Here is a 22541-nt window from a genome sequence, read left to right on the forward strand (position 1 = left end):
TAACAGTAGGAGTTTTTTAAAAAAAACCTTTCATAATAAGTATGACACAGATAATACAAACTGATTCCACAGTTGAGCACCATTCAATCTGCATGGCTGTTTAGAGCTGGTGGATTCACTAGTCCTCCTTACCCAGCTTACCTCCCATGGTTTCCATTACCTACGGACAACGAACTAAAGCGTTTAATGAAAGGCTGGAGAGAAGCTCAGAAGGTTGTCTGCTGCAGAATTTCGAGGACATGATAATGAGACCTGCAGCACACATGTAAACAGCCAGGTGTGCGCACATAATCCCAGCACTGGGGAGGCAGGGCAGGCAGATCCCGGGGGTTACCAGCTAGGCAGCCTAGCCTAATAGAGTTCCAGGCTAGTGAGAGATGGGGGTGGAGAACATGTATAACTGCTTTGGAATGACATGAAGCTGATGTCTCATCTACACACACACACACACACACACACACACACACACACACGTAAAATAAACACTTCATTCCTATTGTGATCGGAGCCAGCCTGCATTGCATTGGGAGTTCCACAGCAGGACTGAGCAAGATGCAATCTAGAAAACAAAACAAAGATCAAGGGGTGGAAGTGTTGCAATGCTAAATTTTAAGGTGCAATCCAGTATCCGCCACCCAGCGGTGACATGCCTACTGCCCTGAGTACCCAAATCCACACATGCTCAACCCCTCGTATTAAGCCTGGAGTGGTGGTGCACGACTTTAATCCCAGTGGCTCAGGAGGCAGAAGCAGGTGGATCTCTCTGAGTTTGAAGCCAGCCTGGTCTACTACACAGCATATGCCAGAACAACCAGACTACATAGAGAAAGACCCCATCTCAGAAAACAAACAAAAATTATCATCATGTTAAATTCGGTATCTGCCTATCAGCTATATACCACCTCTGTACACTTGGCCTATAGGTTACTTAGATAAACTACAACTACAATAAAGATTTGACGTAAACAGCAGCTATACTTCAGTGTTTAGGGAATGATGATAAGGGGCAGTCTGTGCATGTTTATTACAGATACAGTTTCCTCCCCCAAACAGTTTTGATCTAAGGTAGCTTGGGTAAATACTCCACCCGGACCCTTCCATTGGTTACTCAGTGGTCTCAGTTACCAGAGTCACAATTAATAACAGCACCCAAGAACAAAACAGATGCTGGCCTTTTATTACAGGATTTGTGTGCTCGTATTTTCTTCTTTGTTGCTATCATTCATCTTTTACGTAATTTATAAAGTTAAACTGTATCTGAGTTGCATATATACAGGAAATAAAAGGGGAAATGGTGCTCTTTCTGCTCGCTTCTCTTTTCTGCTGTTCCCCTGGGGCGGACAGGACTTTTCCCGTCTCCCTCTTCTCCCGTCTTCTCTCCCTCTCTCTGTCTTTGTCTCTTTACCCCCTCCCCCTTTCCAAAACTTTCTCACATAAAAAAAGGGGGGGGATGGCAAGGCTTGGTATAATCTATGCTTTCAGGTGCCCCCTGGGGGCTTTTGGGATGTATCCACAGGAAGGCCTCCTAGAATCTCCTAGAATCTCATGCCCTAATGATACTGTAGATGGTATTTTGTTTGTTTGTTTGTTTTGCAGATGGAAGTTTCCCCACAAAGTACAATTGAGATTTTTTTAGATGGGACACTAACCTGTGATTGTAACCCACCCAAAGCATGAATCTCAGTTCTGTCTCCTCATTTGTAAAGTCAAATGCTTACACATTACCAGCTAAATAAATGCTCAGGGAGTGGTGCCTTGGTCACTATGGCGGGCAACAGACAAGATCATGCATAGAGAAAAAAACACTTAGCAGCCTAAGGACTCCAAAGCAGCAGCTGTCACACAAGCCAAAAGGAAAAAGCCACAGAGAAACCCTGTTTCGAACCCACCCCCCCAAAAAAAAGGAAGCCCGAGCCACTGGCCAAACATTTGATAATTAATATAAGTCTCTGTGTTTTTTTAAATATATCTTATTTTAGTAATGTTTTATTTATTATGTAGACAGTATTCTGCTTCCATGTATATCTGCACACCAGAAGAGGGCACCAGATCTCATAACGGGTGGTTGTGAGCCACCATGTGGTTGCTGGGAATTGAACTCAGGACCTCTGGAAGAGCAGTCGATGCTCTTAATCTCTGAGCATCTCTCCAGCCCTATTTTTTTTTTGTTGTTGTTGTTTTTTTGTTTTTTCGAGACAGGGTTTCTCTGTGGCTTTGGAGGCTGTCCTGGAACTAGCTCTTGTAGACCAGGCTGGTCTCGAACTCACAGAGATCCACCTGCCTCTGCCTCCCGAGTGCTGGGATTAAAGGCGTGCGCCACCACAGCCTGGCCTCTGTGTGTTTATTGGGGCTAAATGGTCGTTCCAAGGATCTGTAGAACCCTGTGTAGTTCCTCTTTGTAGCCCCTGTACTTGGCAGGTTATTTGACATAGTATATTTACTTAATCTCATGTTTTCCAATTCAAGTAAAAATAAAGTTTATTTGAAGTTTTAAAAACTTTCTCTTTGTAGCTGAAAAATTCACTGAAGGAAGGAAGGTTTTGTGTTTCTCTGACATCTGAAAGGGTGAGAGCTACCATGTAATGCTGTTACTGTATCTCCCATAGTGAGCACTGACAGCGTGAGGGCTCATATTTGAATAAATGCATGCACAGTTTTCATGTTCTATAGAGAGAAAGACAAAAACCCAGCAACACTGCACTTCATTCTAAGAGTTCATAGCAAGGAAATGTATGACAAAGCTACAGTGAAAACATTACTGGGGAAGCCATGCTTTAGGCCTTAGAAAGAAGAAAGCAGCAGCCACAGCCTGGCCAAGTGCACTAACTGCAATGCTGCTTCCGATCCCAGAAATACTGCTCGCTCGTGCCCGTGGGCCTCTGCTAACAACAAAGCAGAACCCAATGTCTTTGTATGGTTTCACCAGTATCACAGGGGTTTTTTTGTTCTGGTTTGGTTTTTAGTTTTCTGAGATAAGGTTTCACTGTGTAGCCTTAGGAGTCCTAGAACTCACTTTGTAGACTGGGCTGGCTTCGAGCTAACAGAGATCTATCTGACCCCCCCTGACTCCCAGATTAAAGGCTCGTGCCACTACACCAACCAGGTGGATCATGTACTGTTTGCCTGAGAAACCCTATAAATCAATATCTCATGTAAGAAATCAATCTTTCACACTTCCTATCAGACCTTCTTAGCTATCTCCTCCTCTGCTTCACTCATGCTCTCATCCCCAGGCTGGTGCTAGTCCCAAACTGGGTGCCCAAAGGGGAAAGGCAAGATCTGGGCATTTAACAGCACTCTATCTGCCTCTCTGTCATTCCCAGCAGGGGCTCCTGCTAAAGAGAACTGCTCACGATTCAGTAGTCTACAATGTCAGGGTTACTCATTTCATTTCAAACCAGGTTCCCTCCTCGGAGTTTCCTCTTTACCAGGTAAAACAGCTATTTTACTAATAAACCAATTTGCTGAGATCTTTCCAACCGACGCCAGATTTCAGACAGGGATGAAGAATCCCTATGACATTTGTTAAAAGACTCATTTTTGTTATTGTTAATTATGTACAGGTGTGTACCCGTTGTGGGTCTATGGAAGTCAGGCCAGAGGCACTGGACGCACTGGAGTGAAGACGGTTGTGAGCTGCCTGACACGGGTGCTGGGAACTCAACCTGGGTCCTCTGAAAGAGTAACAAGTACTCTGAACCCCTGAGCAACCTCTCTATCCCCTCCTGTGACATCTCTTAAGTACTTGCTGGCTGGGGTGTGGGTCAGAGGTAGAAAAGCCCTCTGAACATGTGCACATGGGTGATCCCCAGTGCCACAAGACCAATAAACAAAAAGCAAAGAGAGGTTACAGGGACCAGGAGATACACCCAGCTACACAAACAGGAGGTCAGAGTAGTGTGGCATGCCTGTAAACCCAGCACTTGGGAGATGAAGGCAAGAGGAATTTAAGGTCACCCTACCCTACACTGTGGAGCGCATTTCAGTCAGCCAGGATTACATGAAATCCCCATGTAACTGGACATCATATTAAAAGGAAGAAGCCAGAAACCAAATAACCTTTTCCCAATCACGTGAATGCTAAGGAAGCTGATTTCAGAAAGTATTGGCTACCAAAGGCCAGGAAACGGAGGAGGGAGAGGGATGGAGAGAAGGTAGTTAGCGGGTACAGTGTGGCATTGTAGTCACGTAGAGGAGAAAGTGACTTGGGTGTAATGCTGCAGTCAGGTAGAGGAGCCAGCGTTCTTTAGCACAGCAGGGCGACTAATTCACAACCATTTATTGTCTATTTCAAAATAACAAAAGAGAGGATGCTGAATGTTTCTAACAGAGAAATGATCAATACATGAGGAAATATACATGCTAATCACTCCAATTTGACTATTACACACTTCTCAAAATATCACATTGCACCATATATATATATATATATATATATATATATATATATATATAGTATTGTATAAGGAGGTAGAAAAATTATACTTAAATACCAAACAACACAAAGCTGAAATCTTAAAATGGGACGAAGTAACAAGGTCATATATAGCATTACTGGCAGTAGAGACCCTCTCTTGCTGAAACAGAGCCGAGTGCACTGCGATGAATATCCCACACTTAGGCAATCCTGTACTGGCGTATGCCAAACACAATTTTCTAAACGATAACAGAGCTGTACACAGAAAACAAGTCGGCACAACAGTCAAGGTGTCAAGGAACCAACTGCAGCCTCCAGCTCTTCTAGAGCATAGCACAATACCCCTAACTCCTGTCCTGAGGTCAAAAGAACCTACACACCCAAGAAAATGAGGGCGTACAAGAAAGTTATGTGATGACTTGGTTACTATCACCAACAGCAAGAGTCTAAAGAAACCCAGCCAAGCCATGCACAGAGTGATTTCAGGGCAATGACACTATCTGGTGTATCACTATGGTAGAGACCTGTCCCCTATACACTTACCACAATCCATTAAGCGAACTGAAATGTCAACTCCAATACACTAAATTATGAGTAACAAGGAAATTGCACCAATTGTGGTGTTCATGGTATCTGCGACAGGGGAGAGTGTGCATATGAGTGTACGTGCAGAACTTCTGATGCCTCCTGTTCAACTCTGCTACACTTAGCCCTAACATATAAAGTTTGTTATTTGTATCATCTATGTGTACGTATGTGTGTCTATGTGTGTACCCAAGGAGGTCAGAGCGGTGTCGGCTCCCTGAAGCTGTAGTTCCTATGAGACACTTGATGTGGGTGCTGGGAACTGAACTCGGGTCCTCTGCAGTGACTACTTTCTCCAGCCCCAAGTTTATTGATTTTTAAAAGGGTACAACATAACCAAATTCAGTTTCTCTTATCAGCATGCAGTTCAAGATTAACAAGTACATTGATGAGATTTACGCAATTCACTGAAGCAGCAAATTAAAAGGGTGAAGTTATTTTAATGAATCCAAAACAAATGCGACAAATTCACCACTCATTCATTACAGAAGTCCTCAACTCAAGACTCAGAGTAGTAGAGAGTTCCCTTTGTCTAAAAATAGTATCTTTTCCTAATCCTCAAAAAAACATCTGCTGATGGAAACTAAAAGCATGACTTTTAGTTGCTTCTACTGAACCAAGGATGCCAGCCAGCCACAGGCGTAAGGACATTCAATGGAGCTCGGCGTGGTGGCACACACCTTTCATCCCAGCATTCATGAAGGAAAGGCAGGACGATCTCTGTGAGTCCGAGACCAGCTTGGTCTATACGGTGAGACCCTGTCTCGGGGGGAAAAGAGAAAAGAAAGAAACTCAATGGGAAAAGACTAAAGACTAAGAAAGGACAACAAAGACTGGGCGGTGGCTCAGCATCATTTGTTGCTCTTACAGAGGAACAAGTCTCAGTTCCCAGCACCCCCAGGGTGGCGTATAACCACTTAAAAGCCCAGTTCCAGGGGTTCAACATCCACTTCTGACCTCTTCAGGCACCAGGTCCACGTGTGGTACACAGATAAACACAAACACAGAGCACCCAACAACATAAATTTTAAAACCCAAACAAAAACTCCTTTCATTCTGCTTAACACAGATCTAGGGTCACTGGGAAGAGGGGGGCCTTGTCTGAAGAACTGCTTGGACCAGACTGGACTGTGGATATGTCTATGGGGTCATTTGCTTGATTGCTAATTGAGTAGGAGGGCCCAGCCCACCCTGGGCAATAACCATCCCTAGGCAGGTGGGTCTGTGCTGTTTTAAAAAAGGCTTCTGTTTCAAGTTCCTGCTCTGACATCGCTCAGTAGCTGGGAGGTTTCCTCCCGTCAATTGCTTTCTGTCACAATGTTCTCCACACAACAGAAGGCTAACTAGAGTCCCTTCTTCTTATAAGTTAATTTCTCAGTTACCTTGTCACATTGATGGAAAGGTGACTAACACAGCAAGGCCCTGGGTTCCATTCTCCAGCACCAAGTTAAAACAAAAAAATAAAGCCTGACTTGTGTTGCACAAGGAGTTTAATTATACAGAGATTATTTTAACCAGTCTTACTACTTTGATTGGAACAAGTCTGACCAAAGAGTGGAGGGAAGAAAATAATTGCTGTTAATTATTCTCCACATATAGTCCCTGTCTGTGAGTTTAGTGTCAAAGGTTTTCTACAGTGATTCCTGAGGATTTCTGGGAGCTTGTAGCCTTCCACTGTTGTCATTCCTGTCAAAGGCTTTTCTACAGTGATTTCTGGGAGCTGTAGCCTTCCACCGTTGTCGTTCCTGCATTAGCCAGCTCAGGGGTGGAAGGTTACCAAAGTCTGCTCTGGTTCAGTGCTCTGGTTTCAAGGAGGAGAGCAAGAGCAGGGATTAAATATTTACTCTGAAGATGTCCACTGTGAACACTGATGGGAGGAACTAACAAAAGAATGGAGAATATAACCCTGAAATCCTGATCCTTAGGTTGTAGATTTAATTTACTTAATAACTAGCATTATATAAATTAAACTATCCTTCAGTATTGTACATATTACTAATGTTTGACATCTTTAAACAGTTCACATTCAGAAAATTCCATCTCTAGTTTTTTTTTTTTTTTAAGTCATTACAAAAAAAAAAAAACCACAGAGAAAACATGAAAGATCTTAAATGAATTGCAGGTCAGTCCTCTATATATATATGTACTTCACACCCACAGATTTAACAACTGTGGACAGAAGGCATCATGGGAAAAGCCAAGCCATCTGAAAAGATGCTCTGTGACTGCCACACAGCCAGCAAGAAGCTGAGTCCACTCAAGGGAGGAGGTGAGACACACTCCCCTCCCGCCCTAGCTACATCATTCCACAGATGCTTGGTCTCGCCAGCACTTGCTCAAGCCTTATTCCTCAAGTCTTCTTCACAAGTTACGTCATGAGGCCTATGATGGCTACGGCTGTGCTGAACACATACAATTTTCCTTGTTATTATCCCTTACATGTGTGTGTGTGTGGGGAGGACGGACTACTAATGCACATTTCCATACCATTAGGTATTTAGGTAATCTAAAGATTATTTAAAGTATAAAGGGTATGTGTATCGCAGATAATACCCCACTGTTTAAAAGGGACTTGCAGACTTTGCTACCCACTAGGACAGTGTAGAAGGGCTGCACATATTTACTGTTAGTTCACATACGTCTACCTAAACACCCACTTGAGCAGACAGTGTCGGGATTCCTGCGCTGACCACTGCCTGGCAGCAAATGAGCCGTTAGCCTCGGGGGATTCTCTCTCTGAGAATCTGTTGCTGATCACCTGATCACCTCCGATGCTTTTCCCAATCCACACCTTGATCCCTCATCAGCCCTGGAGAGCTCTGCACTTTCTCCGACCGGTTCTCCAGTCTAACTCTAGCCTAAAGGAAACCAGCAACAGAGCAGCTCCACTCACTGGCCCCTACTCTGTGTCCCTATATCTCGGCCTCTTCTAGGACACCACTTCAGCATCACAAATCTCCACGACTTTCTCCTGAGGGCTACTGCACTGTCTCAGAGAGTTCATAGTTCTTCCATCCCCAAAGTCCCGCTACACCTGCACACCCTCTTCTTTAGGAACCCACTACACCCATAACTGGCACATAAGACCCACAATTTCACTGACCACACTATCACCTCCAGTAGGCATGTTTCTGGACTTGGGGGAATTTCTACTTTGATCCATCACATTTCTTTTTGCTCCACACCCTACCTTTGAAGTCAAACTGAACAACTCTGTCCTTCTCCACATTCTTCAGGTTGCCTGCTTTTTCTGGTGTTCACACAGTTTGTGTGAGGCTCATATGTGGGTTCAACTATACGTTTTCTCTGAGCTCCCAGGCCTCCCCTATAACTAACAAATAGCCCATCAGTTTCTACAGTGTACTAAAGCATAGGGTTTAACCTGTGGTATTTTAACAAGCTGTTTTCATATTAATCACAAAGAGCACAATACAAATCCCACTAGGAGAGAAAAGTACGGTTCTGTGGTTTGAAAATTTAGTGATGACCAGGATTCAAAGAATATCTCCACTCTTGGGAAGCTCACATCACCAGACAAATAAGCAAGAAAGAGTGAACACAGCCTTAATTAGAAGAAGCAGGCTTCCAGGAAAACTAAAACTGGGTTAACATGACAAGTGCCTGGTCACCATGCTACACTGTGGGCGTAGGCAGGGCTCTGAGCTCATCTGAAAACTGTCTTGAAATTCACTGAAACTCAAGTAGTTCCTCCAGGCCCCAAAGAAGCACTGGTCTCAAGAAGTACTGATCAGCAACAAGTCTGTTATCCAGTTTAGTCCTGTATTGGAGGTGGGTGGTGCCAGTAATATTTTTCCATATATGCTATAGGATTTGAAGTGTTCTGTTTTTCCTTTCTCCTTCAATCTATAGCTTTGTGGTATGAGTCTGCTCTCAGCAAAAGATGCAATTTCCCTCACCCCACACCCTGGCTGGCAAGAGCTGAGCTGAATGGTGGGACTATCACTGGCCAACAAGAAGTGGCAGAGGTCAGAGGTCACACAACCCCAGTACTAAGAGACGTGTGTGTGTGTGTGTGTGTGTGTGTGTGTGTGTGTGTGTGTGTGTGTGTGTGTTTGAGTGCTCATTTACTTGGATGCCTTTTCTTTTTTTAATTAAAAAAAAACGTGTGTAAGTGTTTTGTCTGCATGTTTTGGTGCACCACATGAATGCCTGGTGCCCATGGAGACCAGAAGAGCGTGTCTGATCCCCTCGGCTGGAGTTATAGATGGTTGTGAGACACCATGTGGTTGCTAGGAACTCAACCTGGGTCATCTAGAAGAGCAATCAATGCTCTTAACAGATTAGCCTTGTCTCCAGCCCCTGACAGTGAGGCTGGGCTGGCCTGCCAGAGGATCAGGGACTACCAGAAAAAGAGCTAAGCCATTCATTTCCATAGTCCCAGATACAGTAGGACCCATTCTCCATAGAAGACATACAGTCCAAGACCTCCCAACCTCTCCCCTCCCCGTGGGTGTTACTAAACCCTGTGTATACTATGTGTTTTCAGATCTGCATGGGTGGACACATGAACACCTATGATAATACAGTTACTAAAGTTATGTGAAATACGATCTCACCTCCCCCCCACAAATAGTTTACTTCACTTGCTCCTCTTCTTTTTTTAAAAAATAATTTATTTAACTTTATTTTATGTGCATTGGTGTGAAGGTTTCAGATGCCCTGGAACTGGAGTTACAGTTATGAGCTGCCATGTGGGTGCTGGGAATTGAACCAAGGTCCTCTGGAAGAGCAGTCAGTGCTCTTAAACTCAGCCATCTCTCCAGCCCCCACTTGCTCTTCTTATGACGATAGTATAATGCTTCACTGAAGAGATGGAATAGAAAGAATGAATGGTAGACATTGTAATTTATAATGTGAGGCTGCTGAAGTGAGTGAGCTACTTAAATACAACCACTGACACCACAACAGGCGGTTTATAACTAGGACACTGTTAAATGACTAGCAAGAAGGAAACACAGACAGCCTGAATACAGTATGCAAAAGAGGATTTGTGTCCTGCTCAGGGTGGCGCAAGATGCCATCACACTACTCAGAACACCAATTCAAAATGTGTGGACTGCTTATAATTGGTATTTTCCATTTAATATTGTCATGCTACCATTGACCGTAGATGTAAATAAAACCACAGAAAGCAAAACTGCAAATAAGAGGCTAACAATGGCTGTCCAGAAGCAGCCAATATCAGAAGCACCTTTCACTTCTCATCACAGAGAGAGCAGGCCCAGTAGAGACTAGAACTTCCTATCCCCCCAAAGATGCATGATGGGGGAAGTCCTTCTGTGTTTCTTATTGGTTGATGAATCAAACACTGTGGCCAATAGAGGCAGGAGGATAGGCGGGACTAGGGGATGAGGAGAATTCTGGGAAATGTAGGCAGCCGCAGTCATCATGTAGCCCGCAAAAGGAGTAGCAGGTCTGGACCCTTCTCTGGTAAGCCAAGACCATGTGGAAATGCAGAGATTCATAGAAATGGGTTAGTAATTAGGATAGAGCTGGACAATAAGAAGCCCAAGCCACTGGCCAATATTTTTTATAACTAATATAGCATCCGTGTGTTTATTTGGGGCTCTAGGGCAGTGGGACTCCCGCCGGGTCAGAAAACCAACAACAACAGATGCATGCAGAACTGCACATACAGTAGTCATGCTATGTTTTGTTTTGCTTTCCTCCTGAAACACAGCTTATGTAGCTTTGGCTGGTCTGGAACTGGCTATGTAGACAGACCAGGCAGGTCTTGGAACTCACAGAGATCTGCATGCTTCTGTGCCCAGCTACTGAGTTTTTCTAGGGTTTGTGATACAGCAGAAGCTGATGGGGCAAAGCTCTGACTCTTTCCATCCATTCTACCCTGCTAGCGCCTACTGCTTTCCCCATTAATACTTTTGAGAAACTGAAATCAGTACCTGAAATACTTAACGTCAATCTTCTTCCATGACACCAAAGAAATAAGCCAGCCAGCCAGAAACCATTCTAAGAGAGGACTTAGAACCCTGTCAGATTTTACTTCTCCCACCAATTACACAGCTAGCTTTAAGTCCAAGCTTGTTCTTGTCAATCTGCTGTAACAAAGCAAAAGAGCAGCTTGTAGGCTCAATCTCGTTCATGACAACAGCTGGAAGGAGGGCCGACTGGATGCTGTAAAGCCCAGGTCAGCAGGTGAGGTGTGAGCCAGAAGGACCAGAGGCTTCTGCACATATGTAGTTCTTTTTGACCCTTTCCAGTCATCCATTCTGATATTTCTGGGTGATTTCTGCAAAATACTTTTCCAAATTCACAAAGGCTTTCTGTTTGTTTTAAGCACTATCTCCAACCTTCCCCAGGAGCTAGTTGGCTATTCTTGAAAGCAGACACGGTAAGCATATTAAAAGTGCTCTCTACCACCCTTCCCACTCATCTGGGAAAGCATGTGAGGTTCAAGGCCTGGGATGACCAGGCCTGACCTGCTTCCCACCCTGTGGGGGCTGCTCCTGTGAATACAACAAGAGGGAGAGAGGAGGGGGCTCAGAAGGAATGTGACCCTGCTTGGCCTATGACCTCAGCTTTCAAGTCCCAGCCTACTCAAGCCATCACTGGTCATGGGCTCTGCCTGTGCCAACCAGCGGAGTGTGCCCAAGAGCACACCGTTCCCAGCATCTTTGCAGTGCAGTGTTGATAGATTTCATTGCTTCACACGCAGAGACCTAGATAGTTGCAATTGCAACTTTTATGTTTCTTATGAAGAAGGGATTCTATTCCTTTACTTTGTCTCTCCTACTGACCCCCTCCACTCAATCTATTCTGCTAAGTTCATTCATTTCGTAGGTCAGCAACACCTCCACCCAAAGTGGCCTTGCCTGTCCCCTCAGGGTGACATCTACACCACTTCCCAATTGTTCCCCCTTCAGTCCCACGTGCTACATAGTGCCTCTTTAATTCTTCACTCACGGAGAACATTCAAGCCAGCTCCTGCTTTTTATCTTCAGATACAAACGATAGCTACTCTGCTCTTTAGAGGAAGTCTTTAGTTTAATGATCTGGGCATTTACCAACTAAGCTGATTTCTTTTTCCCAAATCATAGGTCTTTCTTAAACAGAACCCCACACTGAAAAACCAAGTATATGTGTCACTAAATATGTGCTCTATCATCCTCAACTGCATTGCATGCCACAGTTCTTACTTCCAAGAAACATAAAACAGACATGAAATTTAGACTTTACATAATGACATTTCTGTAGTACTATTCACAAGCCATGTTTTCCAGAATAAATGAAAATGAAGCATTTTTTCTTAGAAACCCAATGTCATTGACATGCAAAACAAATACCTATGTGTTTCATATCTACACCATCGTTCACAGCTTTTCAGATAAATCAACTCATAATATCACAAGCCTACAAAGCAGGCACAACAATTGTCTTCTACACTTTATACAGAGGAAACACTTAACAGGATCCTCTTGAGAACTTGTTTGGAAGTTCTAGCAGGGGAGCGCAGCTACTCATATACCCTTGGCCGAAGACAGGCCCTCCTCTATTCGGTCGTCCTCTTCAACCCAGCCCCTGGCAATCAATGGGGTGACAGCCAGATCCTAACAGGATCAAAGTAACATGGAAACCAAGGTGTGACCCTCAGCTTCCTCTCACTTCGATGCCCTGGCCAATGCCCACTGGCTGATCAGACAGCTTCTTGGCAAATAGAACTGGCTGGGAAAGGGCTTACATCATGTACACTCAAGTCCTGAGTTCCTAAGAGGGTACTCACGGTTAGTGTGTATGATTACACACTTTCAAATCTCAACAAGGAAAATAAGCCTAAACTAGTATGCTAAAAACACAGCCAGTAACACATGCATATAATTTATAATAAATATGCAGATAATGAAAGTAAACACAGAAAACTTTCACAGAATACTTACAAACTAAAATACTATGAAGACTTCTACTAAGCCAAGTCAAGTAGCCTTAACACAAAAATGAAAATGCTTATATAGCATAAACCACTAAAGAGCAACCGATGAAGAACTCGGGAGATTCATGCGGAGCAGGCAATTCACAGACGAGGTTCAAGCAGACACTGAAAACTAGGCCAACGCATTTGCAACAATATGGATGAAGATGGAGAATGTCTTAGTTACTTTTCTGTTGGTATGATAATATACCATGGCCAAGACAAATTACAGAAGAGTTTATCTGGGGTTCACACTTTCGAGTCCATGGCCACGGCATCGGGAGGGAGGCACCGTGCTGGAGCAGTACCTGAGAGCTCACATCTTTTTTTTACACAGTACCTTTTTTTTTTTTTTTGAACAATCTTATTTTACATACCAACCCCAGTTCCCTCTCCCTTCGTCCTACCCTCCCCCACCTTCTCCCCATCCCACCCCACCACCCATAAAGTCTGTCACATCATTTGGGGCAGGACCAAGGCCCTCCCTCCTGTGTCTAGGCTAAGAGAGTGTCCCTCCATAGGGAATGGGCTCCCAAAAGCCAGTTCATGCACTAGGGATAAATACTGGTTCCATTGCCAGCAGCCCCATAGACTGCCCATGCCCCCCAGCTGTCACCCACATTCAGGAGGCCTGGTTTGGTCTCGTGCAGGTTTCCCCAGGTTAGTCTGGAGTCAGTGAGCTCCCATATCTTGAAATACAACCACATAACAGGGGAAGACACTGGGAAGAGACTTTCAAAACTCCACTGACACACTTCCTAATTCTTCCCAAACCATTTCACCAACTGGGGACCAAATCTTCAAACATATGGGCTTATGGGGAATCCAAACCTCCACAAGGATGCCAAGTGAAATATGCCATACACTGAAAAAAATGGCGTATGACTCAAAAGGATAAGAAACAGGAAAAGGCAAATATACAAGACCAAAGTAGACAGAAAAGATACAGGTTAAAGGACAGAGATGCAGCTATGTAGAAAGTCTAGATGCTGAAAGGCTGCAATTAATACTTTATCATCTACCAGAGATCTGCTGAAGATGTTCAGTTTTTCCACACAAGTATCTGCAAGACGATATATTAATTTGCCTAATTCGAGTAACCATCTCACTGTGTAATCAAAAGATGATATATACCTCAAATTTATACAATAAAAACCATTATTAGGATACACTTATATTGTGTGAGGAATATTTAAGAGAAAAATAGTTGCTCTAAATTTAACATGTTACTTTATGTCATTTATTTATTCTACAGAAACCCAGCAAGGAATTATTTCAAGATTTTGTGCTGCTGTTTTTATTGCATTTTAAATTGTAGGTTGAATAGCTTTATCTAATTAGTAAAACTGGTATTATACACATCTTAAATGGACTTCAGCAAAAGCTGTTGGGATTAATTTACTGAATAAAGAATAAAGCCATATTTTATCTCAGAGGTTAAGTCTTACACACACACACACACCCTTCTCTCTGAACCATGACTATTCAAAGAATAATAAATGTAGATTTCAGTTATTCAGAAGTGGTTAAACACACACACACACACACACACACACACACACACACACACACACACACTGTAAAAAGCAGGTGGGATTTTTTTCAAGTATTCAGTCTTTGGAATTATATTTTACGTGGTGAGTATTCTTAAAAGCAGTGGAGGAATGAGCATGTGACTCACAGTGGCCAAAGTCCAGGTTCTAGATATTTTGGGGGGGTGTGATGCAGGGGGAACGGGACCAAAAAGGAACCTTGACCCTTGAAGTTAAAAACAAAAGGCTGTAATCCAGGAAAACAAGAAAGCACACTCTGGTTTGGTTGTAAGAAACCTTCAGCAACCAAGAAAGACAGGTGAAGAGAATCCTAGGGTTCGCTGTGTCACTCCTGAAGTTGATGTCAAATAGTCTCTTTAGTTAGAGCATCTGGCTTTGGGACACTGACACGTACAAGAAGTAGCCTGACTACGTGATGGAGAAGGCACAATAAACTGTGCCCTGTGGTGCTGAGGCAAATAGCTTTGGAAGGATAAGAAGCTTCGCCTCTCTCATCATCTGTTCTTAGCTCATTTCACACGTCTAATTGTCTGTCACATGTGCGCACTGGAAATAGACATCCATGATTCCAAGACCATGTCTGCTTTCCAAGTGCTAATACCACATGGATTTGATTGCGTCCTTCTGTACTTCCTGGCTACTTCAGAACACAAGTCTCAAATAACCAGAGGCTATTCCTAAGTGGCCCAGAAATGTCTATCATCTACGGCCCAGGAGGACCACTTTCCGCTTCTTGCAGGCTTCTCCTGGGCCCACGGAAGTATTTCACCATTTGACCGACATTTGTGCTTCTATCTAGTCCTCACAGCACCACAGACTTCACGGGGGCCTGGTTTGCCTGAAACTGAGCGGTCCTACTTAAACTTCAACTGTGAGCACTTTTACAGTGGTCAAGGGCAAGTTCTGGTGTCGGATGTCTCCCAAGAGGCCACAGAGGCTCCGGCATCATTTTGGCTTTACGTGGAGTAGATTACACACCAGATCTCTGAACAGATTCCTGTTCTCCTTCCCACAGCCTGAGTGGAATCACACAAACCAAACTTGGGCGAACACGTGCACAGAGTATTAAAATTTCACAAAGAGTCAGATGGCAAGGTTTGTGAATGGCATAAAACTAAGTATAGTGCTATGAGCAAAGTCATTTGTGCCATCAACAAATATTAATGGCATACTATGAGAATAAGATAAGGGCTGAAACAGCAGTGAACGAGATCCACCATGGCTATCTCCTGTCTGCAGCGAGGGAAAACAGCATTAGACAAGTTTGCTTTTTCTCAGTCTAATGCACACTCTTAAAAGCCAGTAATTTTCAAAAAAAAAAAAAAACAAGATTTAAAATTTTTCCTTGTATATGCATACCCCAGAATGTGTGCATGCACACGCATGCCTGAGCACATATACACGCACACGTGTTCAAATGCCTTCTGGGGAGAGAAGAGGCGGAATCCCCGGCTGCGGCTGCTGTGAGCTGCCTGGCGTGGGCACCGGGAACCAAACCCACATCCTCTAAAAGGGCAGTACGTGCCCTTAACTGCTGAGTTCCCTTCTCCAGCTCCACATCAACGCTTATTTAACATGGTAATTTAATACAGTCATACGGTGGCTCAAATGAGGAATGTCCCTAATAGGCACGTATTTGAGGCTGTAGTCCCCAGCAGGTGGCACTGTCTGGGGATGGTATGGAACCTTGAAGACATGGAACCTCGCTGCTGCAGCAATGGTCACCAGCGGCAAGCTTTGAGGGTAGAGGGCCTGGTGCCGGCTCCCATTCTTCTGCCGCCTGCCCTGTATTTGTTTAGGGAAGCGTTTCTGTTTTTAGACAAGATCGGCCTTGAACTTGTGGTGACTTTCTTGCCTCTGCTTCCAGTTCTAGAATTACAAGTATAAATCGTGACACTCAGCCCCGGTATAGATAGATGGATATGACATTCTTAGGTGGGTGTGATGGCGCATGCCTAGAGGCAGGTGGGTTTCTGTTTGTTGGAGGACAGCCTGGTCTTCCAAGAGAGTTCCAGGATAGCTAGGGCTGTTACATAGAGAAACCCTGACTGGACAAACAAAACAAAACAGAACAAACTCTTTTAAGCTTGGGTCTGCTTGTTTATAGCTGATGAATAGAGAGGAAAGGCCTTTGTAAAGGCCAGATCTCAGCTCCTTAAAACATTACTGTGTTCACTCAACAACTCAAAAACCAAACCATCCTTAGTCTATCCTCGCAGGGCTGGCTCCCTGCCCTGCACCAGCACATTCCCGTGTCTAAGGGCACCATCACTCTTGTGGCCACTTGGTTCTGACCTCTTCCTGTCAGTCTCCTTGCTCAGCAAGATTCCCAAGGCCTGTCAGCTGGCTCCCTTTTAATATCTTTCATCAATGGCTTCCTTCCTTCCCACTCCCTCTGTCACAGACGTGGTCCAAGCAATCAACTTCTAGATGATTAGAGCAACAAACCTGGCTTGCCTCTCTGCTTCCAGCTTGCCCTGTCTAACCCAGGCTGCCTAAATGAACCACCACCCTCCCCAGCCCACCCCCGAAACCTTGGCTTTATGAAATGAATGCTGTATGAATGACAACTGAAATAGAACATCTAGGAAAATAACTGACTGACCAGCCCTAAGCGCAGACTCATCTCCCAACAGCACTAACTCTGCCTGCTGTCCTTCAGCTGCAGAGTGTATCTCTGGCGAAGCAGGTCAGAGCCTCCCGTTAGATCCCCGCGCCCGTAAGTCATCGGCAAGCCTACCTAGCTCAGGTCCTTTCACCTCCTAGCAGCTCCCAGGGCAGTCACTGAATCCCCCCCCCCCTCCTCTTCCTCCAGAGAATTCTGAGGCCAACTGACAACCACTCCTGTCAACTGACAAACTCCAACTGACGCATGCACACACTTCACCACTTACTGTATCCGTCAGACATGGTGAAGAGGTCACACGAGGAAAGTGGCGGTCCTGGAACCATTTCTAGTCTAGTTCTACTCATCACTCTCCCACCATCACAAACACACGCCACCTTTGATAACGGAGGGGTGGAGACTTAAGCCATCTGCTACAGCAAACTGCATTCTGCCTTCATGAAGATGTTATTTTAAAATTGCATCGTTCTTTCCTTTTGTTTTAAAATGTCTGTTTCTCCCATTGGGCCTTAGATTCAGAGATGGCGGGGTGGTCTCCACTCCCACCTGTATGTGCTCAAGCTCCTGGAACGGCGGATGAAATTGTAAGGCACCCTGAAGTGGACATACACGGTCATACGACCATGTTACTAGTAGTAACAGGTTTTGTAGGTTAAACAAGGCCTTTCAGGGTTGCTTTATAACCTAACCACAATACTAGTACGAAGTAATACCTTTTGTTCCAAGTAACCAACTTAGAGTCACATGGTGTAAAACCTTGTTCCTTTTTTAGTTTTATTTACTTCTGTGTTATGTGTGTGGACATTTTGCCTGCGTGTGTGTCTGTGCACCATGTGCTTGCCTGGTAACCAGAGGCCAGAAGAGGGCATCAGATCTCCTGGGACTGCAGGTGCAGACAGCTGTGAGCTGCCATGTGGGTGCTGGTGATTGAACCCCAGTTCTCTGGAAAAGCAGCCAGTGCTCTTAACCACTGAGCTATCTCCCCAGCATCTTGTCTTACATTTTGGTCCACAGACCTTGACTTGGATATTAGTAAGTAAAAAACAAAGCTTCATGGCCTATTCAAGACAAGTCTTTATAGCCTCTTTGGGAATCAGTTTACAAAACAAACAAAGCCCACAAGAAATAGAAAAAACAAAAGGGTAACAAGGAGGCTGGAGAGTTGGCTCAGTACTTGTCATTCTTCCAGAGGACCCAGGTTTGATTCCCAGCACCTACGTGGCAACTTACAACCACCATAACTCAGTCCCAGGGAGCACTGACACCCCCCTCCGACCTGGGTGGAAACCAGGCCATGCACATGGAACACATACATAAATGGAGGCAAAACAGCCATACACATAGTAATAAATACATATCACAAAAATTTTAAGAAGAAATTGCTGAGCTATAGGTCCAGTCTGTAATTTATATACTTATGTAAAATATAAGTATGTTAAAAAAAATAACAAAACATACTAAAGTTTCCCCATTTCAATGCATGGTATATGTTATTGTTACAAACTCCTTTAGGGCTAAAAGCCCTAATGTTGTACTAATGGGCTGGAATAAGCTGCTCAGAGTACAGAAGGAGCTATACATTACAAACAGGAGGAAACAGCACTATCTACTGACTGTTCAGGAGCAACATACTACTTTAGTGACAAACAGCAGTCACAACCACTCTTGCAATCCCAGCACACTGGAGGCTGAGGCAGGAGCATCACCTTGACTTACAGGCCATCCTGGGCTACACAGTGAGTTCTAGATTGGCCTAGAACAGTGTCTCAGTGTTTTAAATCTGGTTATAACAGTACAGCACCTAACTGTGAAGCTGTAAATATCAAACACAGTTGATGTATTCTAATGTTCTTGTGATGGATCTGTCCTGTCCCGTCTTCCCGTTTTCTCTCCTTTGCTTGCAGGTTTAAATGACTATCTCATACAGGAGAACCCCATCATTGCAGGTATTTGGGGACTCTCATCACATTTTAGAATCTATTGAGGATATGGAAATGAGACCTCATTATCTCAAATCATACATTGTTCTATTTGCATAAATATTTATGCAATTATATTTAAGGGAGAAAGCGGTATGAGAAGCTCCCCACAGAATCTGCATACACTGCACAGTGTGTTAGTATGTAGCCTGCTTGCTTCTGCCTGGTGACCTATGAGAGGCCCGCAGTCTCTCCAGTCACAGAGCACTGGGTTAGGATCTGCTTTGTGCTTGCTTAACCACCACAATGTTTTGGAGCACAAAGGAACAGGCAAATGACACATCCTGTTTTAAGCTACAGTGACCTGTCATTAAAGAGTCATTAAGCAATATTTGTGAGGCTAAAGCAGGAAGCTTAATAACACTCAAGTATAGCAGATTATCTTCCGTCCTTTGTAGGCTCCAGTTTGATTTGGGGTAAGGATACGGAATATTTAAAGCCATACTTTAAGTTACAAATTTACTTGGAATAACTTTTAGCCTTTCCCCTGAAGATAAATCACACAAATTAAGTTTTAGAAAGCAATATGGAAAAGTAATATTCAAACTCCATATTTATATACGCATGGATATACATGCACCATTTCAAGACTAGCTTACGGTATACTGAAAATCAGTTTTTTCATTAAAAGAGTCAAAGCATAAAATTAAATATTTACCTTAAGATAAGGGACTTTTATAAATTATCATTTTTGAACAAATGAATATAAAATAAATATATTCTCTGTATTAGGAACCTTCCTTTTCACCTAACTGTGAGCTTGCATTAAAGAGCCAATTTTTAAAGTTTACAAAGTAAACTGGTGACCCTGTGTAAATGCATAGGACTTCCACTCTGGTCCTGTCCTTCGTTGACATGACAACCATTTATCCTTGAAGCTGTGGGGGGGTGGGCGGTATGTACACCAACATTTTAGGAGGAAACGTGAGCACAGGCCCAGCGACAGGAGGTCAGCGCACCCCGGCATTCCACACTCGACTCATCTTTAGTTATCCATAACACAGCTTATGTATGGAGGCCACAGCAGAAGCAGACCAGAAAGCCACTCGGCTTTCCCCGGTGCCCCAATCACCTCTTCCCGGCAGTGTGAGTTTTCATTATCTTCTAGAATACTACAAATTCCCAGAACAGCACCGAATACAATTCAAAGACATGTATCCACTGAGTAGAATTTAGAGGTTGTTTTCTCTAGCTAAAGTTCCGAAGACTGACCCCCAAAGCACCTTTTTTTAAAGGCCAAACCATACTCCAGCTTCTAGAAGTTGCCCACTCCACCTGTCAAGACCAAGGTATCATCCAAAGAGAAGGTTCTTCCCGGGACCCTGCAACTCTGAAGAGTCACCAGTGCTGTCCTCAAAGAGGAAGGAGCTCCACACATCACCTGAGCATTCAAGCACTGAGGCTCCCACTGACAAAGGGCACCTCCCACAGCACAGGAGGACGAGGAGTCGGGGGCCAGGGGCCATCTCCCCTATGAGTTCTCAACCAGCTCGTCCTTCTGTCCTTTCCTTTTCCTTTGCTTTGATCAGTAACTCCCTTCATTCAAGAAACAACAGAAAAAAAGATACCCATGAACATCGGCCACTTTAGTCCTGGCGACTATCTTTCCTTTGGAAGATCCATAGCCGCAGAAGGTAAGCACCAGGAGTGTCCCTGTTGCTTTCTTACACTAGGGACAAAGGGAAACAATGAGACTATTTCCACCATTAAAATGAGATTTAATCTTTACCATCAGAATGGGAAAGCATCACTAATATGGGATGACCTAGTATGTGAAAAGCTTCTGAGAGATCATAGCTGATCTTGCGGATGTAGCTAAAAACAAAGGAATAGGGTCTTCTGGCACAGCTGGACCAGTGACGCCATAACAACTCCATGCAGCACAGAATCTATTTGTGAGTGGCTAGCATCTCTGAAGAAGTTAGTGCGTGATGGATTCCTACGATGAGCCCAACTTTGAATGAATTGCTCTTACCGTAAAACGATTGCTACTTTGAGAAGCAATTTCTAGCTACCTCTCAACACCACATGACTAAAGCCCACTAGTTTTAGGATGGCTTTTATTTATAGCTTTCTAATAGCGTCCTGATTTTCCTAAGAAGGTGACTTAACGCACAGTACTCAAATAAAATTCTAATTCAGGATGAAAGAAAATATCATCAAAATGCCTAACTAGTAAAATAAGATAAAGTCTAATAGCTTATTTCTAAATTAAAACATACACATTGAGCCTATGTAACATTTTGAACTAAGAAAAATCCCAATCATCCAAGAGCACACTCATTCACTGAAATTAAAATATTATTGACATTAAAGTCTAGTCTCAGATCAGCTAGTATTAATGTGTCGTAATCCAAAGTATGTTGAATAACTGAAAAAACTAAGAAGCTGTTTTTATGCCGGGTATGATGGCATACACCTTTAGTCCCGGCACTTGGGAGGCAGAAGCAGGCAGATCTCTCAAGTTCCAGGCCAACCAGTGGAACACAGTGAGACTATCTCGCACAAAAGCAAACAAAACACTGCCTTAATTTACAGCATCAGTACTATGTCTAAAAAGAAAACATTCCTTTTCATGACAACACAAGCTCACTTAAATCCAGAAAGAAGATAATTGATAGGAAAAGGCTTGTTGGTCTCTGTTTACTGAAGCCTTCATTTTTTTTTTTTTTTGGTCATCAAATAAAAAACTTAGTCAAAATAAACCAACAACCCAGAAGGACCACACTTGTGAAGATACTGTTCTTACACCTCACTTCTGCTTTTCCTGTTGCTGTATTCAAAAGTAACTGCACCTATAAATATACCTTGACATTTTACATAAAGCATCCTTCTACGGAAACTTAAAAAGCCATTTAAGTAATGGCATGATCCTAAAAAAGTATCACTTGGCAAAAAATAATTGGCTGGGCCCACGGTACCTTTACCTAGGAATCTGCTATGGCTAATAAACTATTAAAATCATTACCAAATCTTGTGTTTAAGTATACTCTTTCAAGACTCAGTTCCTTAAAATTAACTAAAAAGGTTTATACAGGAACAAAAGCAAAAAGTTTTTAAGTTAAAACAGACAAAGCACCTTATTCCCCTCGGGAGAGTGAGATCTTCCCTAGCAATGCTGACCTCCAACACTGTGCTTGTGTGGAGCTCTACCAGCCTGGATATGAACAGCAACCAGCTGGGGCCCATGAAACTGGTTTACACTGATTAGTCAGCCCTCTTTCCCTCCAGCTCCTTCAAAGCCTTTCACCCAAACACAAGTATTAGTAAGACACAATCTCTTGGACATGTTTAAATAAACTGAGCAAGATTACAAATGATGCTCCAGCACAGCTCGGGCAGCATCAGAGTTTACTGCTTTGTCACTGCCCCAGCTTGACAACACTTTTGCTACTTAGTAACAGCTCAGGCCAAAACACACTTAAGCAGGACT

General features: G+C 43.6%; 1 protein-coding gene across 13 annotated transcripts in view; it reads right to left on the reverse strand.

The window, feature by feature from the left end:
• The window catches only part of Plekha5 (pleckstrin homology domain containing A5), a 176523-nt gene that overhangs the window by 151032 nt on the left and 2950 nt on the right, over positions 1-22541 (reverse strand). The window contains exon 4 of one of the 13 annotated variants that reach the window (XM_035448421.1): positions 5423-5761. The exons of 11 other annotated variants lie outside the window; for them this stretch is intronic. In XM_035448421.1, the coding sequence (XP_035304312.1) occupies positions 5698-5761 (64 nt within the window). In that variant the 3' untranslated portion in view covers positions 5423-5697. Of the gene's footprint in view, positions 1-5422; positions 5762-9630; positions 9827-22541 lie in introns of those variants that run through there. One more of the 13 variants, XM_035448420.1, reaches the window with a different exon arrangement.

This window comes from Cricetulus griseus, chromosome 8 (assembly GCF_003668045.3).
Source record: "Cricetulus griseus strain 17A/GY chromosome 8, alternate assembly CriGri-PICRH-1.0, whole genome shotgun sequence".
In the NCBI taxonomy this organism is placed as follows: Eukaryota; Metazoa; Chordata; class Mammalia; order Rodentia; family Cricetidae; genus Cricetulus; species Cricetulus griseus.